Source organism: Centruroides vittatus, unplaced genomic scaffold (assembly GCF_030686945.1).
Source record: "Centruroides vittatus isolate TY-2023 unplaced genomic scaffold, ASM3068694v2 contig_400, whole genome shotgun sequence".
NCBI lineage: Eukaryota > Metazoa > Arthropoda > Arachnida > Scorpiones > Buthidae > Centruroides > Centruroides vittatus.
Genome location: NW_027122215.1, coordinates 1,629,176 through 1,637,439, shown reverse-complemented (window position 1 = coordinate 1,637,439; position 8,264 = coordinate 1,629,176). Strand labels below are relative to the sequence as shown.

At 28.8% G+C, this 8,264-nt stretch overlaps 1 protein-coding gene and 1 long non-coding RNA gene across 2 annotated transcripts; both read right to left on the bottom strand.

Annotated features, from left to right (window-relative positions):
• Positions 1–227: 227 nt before the first annotated feature.
• On the bottom strand, positions 228–3,707 carry LOC136976495 (uncharacterized). The gene is made up of 2 exons (XR_010880938.1): positions 3,662–3,707; positions 228–731 (listed from the first exon to the last, which is right to left on the bottom strand). It is a non-coding gene; the product is annotated as an uncharacterized lncRNA (long non-coding RNA).
• Positions 3,708–6,558: 2,851 nt separating this feature from the next.
• LOC136976494 (uncharacterized) lies at positions 6,559–7,932 on the bottom strand. Its single transcript, XM_067271798.1, has 2 exons — positions 7,810–7,932; positions 6,559–7,611 (listed from the first exon to the last, which is right to left on the bottom strand). Exons 1-2 carry the CDS (start codon positions 7,872–7,874, stop codon positions 6,567–6,569), a joined length of 1,110 nt encoding a protein of 369 aa, XP_067127899.1. The 5' UTR covers positions 7,875–7,932; the 3' UTR covers positions 6,559–6,566.
• Between the last annotated feature and the right edge of the window lie 332 nt (positions 7,933–8,264).

Here is an 8,264-nt window from a genome sequence, read left to right as displayed (position 1 = left end):
TTAGATAATTCTGAAAAATATTAACCTGAATTCAAGTATGAAATTCTATCTATTTATAGTGTGCAGGTATGCTGAGAGTTATATTATTCAGATGTAAAAATAAAATTCGTTCAGGCATAAATAACCATTATTATTATATACAAGTTTAAACTAATATATATCTGGAAAAACTCTGGCTTGGAATCTACATGATATCACTGGCAAGATATTTGCATATTACACAAGGGTTATGATTGAAATTCCACTTTATTAGTTATGCTGTTTCGGATGTATCTAAATTTATTTATTTCCACTTTATATATTATTAATATAAGTATATAGATACAGATGGCATTGTGCCTATGTGGGATCAAATATGAAATTACTAACTAAATCAATTGTCTTTTAATACTAGTGCCAAAAAATCTCCAAGTTAATGCTAGGTATAACATGTCAAAAATTATTGTTGGCAGAGTTTTATTTTGATGACAGAAATCAATACATAAATCTAACATATTTTGTCTTTAATGGAAGATTGTATAATGAACTAATATTTTATTTCAGTGACAAAATTCTCATATATGAAAAAAATAATTACTAAACTTTGTATATAATAATATTTGTAAATATGTTTTTTACAATACAAGATTATATTTATAGAGTAACATAAAAAATATTTGTGTGTGTTGACTACAAAAGGCTTCAAGGTTTAAGTTCTTCATGGCTTAAGAAATGATTATCGATGATTCCAGCTAAAATGAAAAAAAATATAAAAGACCAGTTACAAAAAAATTAAAATATAATAAAATTCATAGATTTTATATCTTAAAAATTTTATCGTTTTAAATGTTAAATACTTAAATATTTATAAATAAATGGTCAATTTTATTAATTTCTCATTTATTATTAACTCATTCAATTTATTATTATTCAATTTAAAAATGTTTAAACTCCAAATACAGTCAATTCTACTTATTGTAATCACAGAAATTATCATCAGTTGGTTCACCTTATTATGTTCTCTTTTCGTGTTGTCAGCCTCAACATGTTTAAATGTCTTTTTTTTTATATGAAAAAATCATTTCTAGTAATTAGTATCTTAACATTTAGTTTTTAATTGTACTTTTAGTGACAAACATTTGAGTGGTGATAAACTTTTAGTGACAAACAGTGGTGAGGGTTTATCTCTGTGTTGACAGTACAGAGATGGAAGCATACAAGTACCAAATACTTGTATTAGAAATACTTTTTCCCATATAACAAATAGCCTACCTGATTTAAGTTAGAGTATTTCTGATAGATATTATTTAAACTACTAGGTATCAGAAATTTGAATTTTCAAGTACAGTATTTGAAAATCTTACATAAGTATAGTACTTGAAATATTTTAAAATTATTTGGAATACATAAAAATATTTGAAGTACAAATATACTAAACATCCAGAAGCTTGATACATAGATACTCAATCAAATGATCGCATTAAGCTATCAGGCTATAAATCTGCTATTATTAATGATTAAATACTAAATAATTTGGTATTTAATCATTAATAATAGATTTATAGCCCAATTGTTTAAGACGACCATTTGGTTGAGTATTCAAAGTACTTAAAAATGTTTGAAATTCTTAAAAATATATTTGCTATCCACAAAAAGTAGCAAATATGTTAATTTTGAAATTTTGTAACAAGTAGAACAATTCAAAAAATTTGATTATCTGAAGACTTTTCATGAAAACTTTTATCTCTTTCTTTATTATTTAACTACTTTAAAAAATTAAAAGTGTAGGTTTATTGCATTTTTATATTTTACGTGTTAATAGCATGAAGATAAATAAAGAGCTTGTAAAATTGGATATAGCTCAAAAAATACAAAGACAAACAATCTCCATGTAAAAGTCCTTTTACTAAGTGCTTTTTTATTCAAATCAATAATAAAGTTATTTATTTTATACATATTGTTTATTGCTAGGTTACCTAGCCTAGCTTGTAATTTAGGTCTTGGTTTGTATGAATTATTTCAATGATTTGATATTTTTTACGATTCTAATGCAGCACAGTCAGAATAAATAAAAAGTTCTAAGTAATTAAAAGTTCCTGGATTTACACCAATAACAATATTCTTTAGAAAAATCTGAGAATTCATACCATAAATGTTAAATATCTACTATAACTTCATTACAGTGATAAAAATGATTACAAATGTTAACACTTTAAAATTATGGTGTTATAACTTCAAAATCAGTATGTTTTAGATTCAGAAATAATACTTTTTATTATATTTGGTCTTTTATTTATCAATTTTGTCCAGATAAAAATACAACATATAACATAGTTAATATATTTTTTCTGATCAATTCTATGAAAGAATACTTCATTAAAGATTATATATGATTATTAACTTGTACTCTGAATAAGCTTACATATATTTACAGCTAATTATTGTAATTGTTCTAAGCATAAAATAGCCTCTTGGAACATAGGTTTTACATGTATGAACTTCCAATTCTATTTTCATTGCTTCAGATACAATTTTATAATTATTATTTTATAAACAGATAATTTTTTTAAAAAGATATCCAATTTTACTTAAGAACTAATTCAGGAGCTCGGTTTCCTTCATACTTAAAACAATATTTAAGATGAAAACAAGATACTTCTTTTTGATTTGTTTTACATTTACTGTGAGTAGAATTTATTAAAATATGTTGGATGCATAATTCCATTCTTACAGATATAACAGGATGAGATCTAAATAGATAAAAATGAAGAAGACAATCTGTATATAACATTACATTAATCAAATAAATTTTAGTTTTTTGTATAAATTGTATAAATAAAGAAGTATCCAATGGAAATTTTTAAATAATATGAATCTAATCTTTCGCTTAATTTATCTCTAAATTTGATTCTGTTAAAAAGTATTTTAATTAATAAAATATCTATATGTTCCACGAAAATAATATTTTCAGTTTGAACTTTCTTCATAAAAATACACAGCGCCATCTTTCGTTTAAAATAAATAATTTATAAATATCCATAGTCATTCTATTTTATATATGTGCCGCCATCTATCGCATATATTTTAAATTATTTAAACTTATATCGAAAAATCGTAAATAAAATATATTTTTATCAACAAATTTGCTAACATTTATATAAAATAACAATAAAACATAATTATTATTATAGAGCCAATTCCATGTTTAAAGTATCTATGTTATGAACAACATATGCATCGAAAATAATATAAATAAAAAGGTTTTTGATATACTTTAATACAAACATATCATAAATTATTCGCTTGTTAAAAAATAAATCATTTGAAACATTTATAAAAGAATATAAAAGCTTTATAAACGAAATAAGACAGTATCCCAGTCACGTGACACCACACTTCCGCTACGTCACCCTAGTCTGACGTCACCGTTTAAATATCTGGTTTAAAAGGACAAAGGAAAATCCAAACAAATGAATATAACTTTAAAACTAAAACTTAATAATACTCTAAAATGAAAACATATTAATTAAAATATATAAATGAATCTAATAAAAGTAAATTTTTTTAAAAAAAGTTGTAATATTGCTATAATTCATCGATTTATATATTATTAATATCTACCGATTAATTAAATAAACTAATTATATATTCTAACAAACCGAATGTATATGAAAGAACATACCTACATGTAGAATATACGTACATGTTAAAAACGTACTTAAAATGGCAGCACTGTCGACTCAATAGTTGGATAAAAAAGAACCGTTGGAAAAATTTACTAAAATTAAAATTAACATCATTTACGATAAATGTAATAAACTAATACTTTAATATAACATAGAATTAATAGTATACTATCAAATACTACATTAACCAAACGTAAAATTTAATTAGATTAGATAAAATTGCAATTAATTTACAGATCATTAACGTAAACAAGAATATACGAATTTTTTACAGAAATAATAAAAAATATAAGCAAATAAATAATACACCAAATAAAAGTACACATACTTCCATATCAGAATTATCTGTTTTCATATTTTTAATACCAACGGTTGATTTTATACGAATTTTTTAAATAATACAAGTAAATTTTCCCCAATGACCTTGGAATTGGCCGAGAACCAGCGCCTACTCGTGTTTCGGCACTCCGCGAGAGCAAGAGGGTTAAACATATTTAGATTTTTATATTATGGCGAGGAACTTAAATTTACTGTGGGGGCCCTGGGCACAGGCCCCAAATGCCCTTATGTAAATCCGGCCCTGGGCGACCGGCTGGTGAGGGACGAGGCCCGACATATCCAGACGGATTACTTTCCAAAAATTCCTGTAGAATTTTTTAGCCGTCCGGACTTGATTCCAGGGCCCTCAGAGCGGTAGGCTGTCACCTTGACCGCTCAGCCATCTGGCTGGCAGTTAATTGTTAATATCCTATTAAAAAAAACTTGTGGAAACAGTAAAGCTTAGCGAAAACATCTAAATAAAGGAAACTTTTGAAAGTTATGGTATAACAGTAGCGTGCCGTGACATTTGATGATAGGGAAGCTGTGTTTCTGTAAGAAGCCGATTTTCAGGGGCAATCAATTAATTGCGCGTCAGGGCCCGTTCGTATTCGTTTGTTCGATAAGCCAGTAAAAACCGTATACTTCTTTAAATGTATTTTTAATAGATTATCCGACGTACTTAATAAATAAGAAAGTTCAATATAATTACCTCCGTTATTAGATTCAATAAATTCCCTATGCCCTCTAAATGCCAATTCTTGCTTCGAGAAAAAACATATAACATCTATTAATTTAGATATATCTATTAATCGTAATTATCTCGTTATAATTTTCAATATTTATTTTATATTGTCTACCAATGTTAAACTCTATTCCTCTTTGATTTCCAAATTGCTTCAATTTTACGAAAGAATCGTCATTCGTCATAAATTTTATCGTCAAAATGTCGAAATTTTTTGTCGACGTATTTATATTTAATTTCGGCATCGGTCTTTCTCTTCCTTTTCTTTTCTTTCGAAGACACAATGTAGTGACATAAACTTAAACACTGGGCGAATTTTTCATCCTTTTTATTCGGTTGGAAAAAAAAATCACTATCTCAAAAAAATCACTTTTGAGATAGTGATTTTTTTTCCAACCGAATAAAAAGGATGAAAAATTCGCCCAGTGTTTAAGTTTACGTCACTACATTGTGTCTTCGAAAGAAAAGAAAAGAAACGAAAATACAAAACACGGTTTCCTCAAGATAGGTCTTTCTCTTTTAATAATGTTTTCTTTTTCATTATACGGTCTTGAACCAAAACTTTTTTAAAATAAATTTTTTAATCACTAGCCACGATATAAGGGCTAAAATTAAAATTATCAGAAAAACTTACTTGGTAAAACAGAATGTGTGACGAATATACATACCTAGTACAAAAAATTCTTCAATTGTACGAATATACTTTTAATGAAACTTATAATTAAATATAACTTTGTGAAGAAACGTACATAAAAATAACAAAATATTCTTTACTTTTTAAATCTTAAAACAATCCACTTAGTGAAATAGCTCCCTACGAGTGGCTAATGAATGGAATCGGAGACGGTCCAGGTAGGTGTGTACGTGCCAAATTCCGAGGGTGCCGATACCGGTCGATGTCAAATGCCTCTTTTGTCGCATCACTAGTATATCTCAAAGGACGCGACAGGGTTGTTGTAGATTTTAAACGTTTCTCACCATAGCTGTAAAAATCTAAATATGTCAAACTTAACAGATTGTCCGTCGTTCGTTTTCTAACTAATTCGTTTTAGGACCGAGTGTTCGCGGAAATTTCCAAAATTTACAACTTTTCGGTCACTCTCGTTGAACTGGAAAAATTTCTGTCTTTATTACGTCTAATATTATGAAGAGATCAGACCCCACTGTACTCGGCAAGAGATTGGTTCGGTTAAGCTTCTGTTTAAGTAAAAAATTTCGGCTCTTTCATCAGGGTTTTATTTATGTTTCTAATTCCCTAATCGCTTAATCATTTAACTACTACTTAAATAGAAATAAGTCGAAACCAGTTACTTTGTACCTGAATATTTGTAGTCTTGGGAAAAAAGTGGAAAGACAAATTTTTATGACAATGGATATATAAATCGTAAATTTAAGGAAAATAAATTCTAGAGCTTTTTTTGTACCATTGTACGTCTCATTCATTAAATTTGATTGTAAACGATGCTGCCAAAGTAAAAGTTAATGTTTTAACACTGTACTAGAATTGTACACGTTTTTTCTGCATCCCCTTACGGATGGGACATACTAAATCGTAATATCACCGGTTTAACATTGAAATCCGTAAGTAATATAAGATGGGAGAGCGGAATAAACGCAGAATAAATATATCAAATATTTTAATGGATTTTTTTAAAACTCCTGTCAACTATACAGAGCTTTACTTTTAAAGCTGGTTCCACCAGTTTTTATGGTATAACAAAATCATTCGTAATTATAATGAGAAAGGCGTTTTCTCACCATAAGTAAACTTACTGAATATTAAAAATAAATAAATAAAACATTTTATGAATAAAATATTTTATTGTTTTCTTCCAGTTTCAGAAGTAAAGATTTACTTCAAAATAAAAATTTTGACTATTGTTTTTTTCCTCCTTTTCCTTATTTGTAGTTTTATTCTCTTCTCCAGGAGGAATATAATAATGGCTGTCCTTTATCACTCGTATGTTGTTTTCTGGAAGAATATGATTCTCTTTAATCCGAACAGTAATTTCGTATGATTTATATTTCTTAATATATATATATAATGAGCCTATTGCACGTCCTTCGGCACCGCAAGAAAATTTTTGGGTAAATGAGTTTCCTCTGTAAACATTAAAAACATCCACGAAAACTGCAATACTGCCGTGTCCGACATGTCTTATTGGAAGAATAATTTCGGTGACGAAGCAATTGTGTTTTGCAATTATTTTACATAAAAATCGGGTGTTACCGGTCACCAGAATATCTTTATCAGTTTTCATGGAACTTCGATTCTTATAGGAAAACAAGTTTTCGTAACACATATTTCTTCTCTTTTCTGTATTTCTGCAAATAGTAACAGGAAGATTTGATACAGATGTGGTTGATAATGATTCTTTTATGCCTTCAATTTCTTCATCCGTCAATAATTGTCCTTTGGCAAGTGGCAAAACAGAACGGTTAAAGCGTTCCGGTGATATTGTTAGGAACCTGATTTTTGATAAGTACGGTTCCATAACGGTTCTGAGATTTGCCGATTTGGTTACATTAGTCTCAGCCCAGTGATAAACAATATGGAAGATGTCCGCTTCGTCCATCCATTTATATATGGGACGAGATATGAGAGTGCTGATTGTGTTTTCACTACAGTTAAAACAATTTGATTTCTCGAACACTTCCATACATTCGTCGTCGAACCATTTCCAACATTGATATTTAATATTGTTATCGGCTACCTCGCATGCAAAATCGTAAACATTAAATATGTTTTCCATATTCGTTACCGATAGAATATGTTCAGCAGCAAGCTTTCTCAAAGGTGTCATTTTATGCATTTTACTGAAATTGTACACTTGTTTTGCGTTTTCTAAAGAAGAAAATTCCGTTCTTCCTACTTCCATAAACCTAATAGACGTGATAGAAAGAGTGGCACATTACAGCACTTAACAAGGTAATAGTTTTTAAAATAATTGCCCCATCTTTCATCAAGCCATTGTGAGTCTGGCCGTCCCATATGGGTATGGAAAAAAAAGCCCTTTTAGTGCCCCGCGGAAAGGGAACAGGCGAAAATAAAATGTTTATAGTTTTGAATGCAAAACTTACGTCATCACTTGACTGATTATTTCTACTGGAAAAGAAAAATAATTTGTAGGAGCCTGTGGATTCATCGTAGATTTAAATACTTTCCTCGAAAAATTAAACAAACAAAAGGAAAGAATTGTTATGTTTCGCGATATTGTTGTGTAAATTATCGAAATTCGTTAAAATTAAATTTTAAAATATTGTGTAGTAATTTTATACTTTTGATGTTTTTGCTTTTTTGGTTTGTTTGTTTGTTTTTATTAAGTTATGGCAACGCAAAACGTGGGTGATCTGCCTTCGGGAGGTCTTTTTAAGGGTAACTGGCCCCTATTCAGGCGTTACAGACGTGGAGAAAACCCGGAAAATTCTATGTGGCTAGTCCATCCTAGCGAGGTGCGAACCCACGACTGAACTCCCAGTGTTTAGGGAACGGAACTGCTTGGACACTGGTGGGCCTTGCTTTCTTGAAGAATTGT

Coding starts and splice junctions, on each gene's coding strand:
- LOC136976494 (XM_067271798.1), bottom strand. CDS start 7,874: ATGAATCCACAGGCTCCTACAAATTATTTTTCTTTTCCAGTAGAAATA. Junction 7,612..7,809: donor ATAATCAGTCAAGTGATGAC/GTAAGTTTTGCA, acceptor CACGTCTATTAG/GTTTATGGAAGTAGGAAGAA.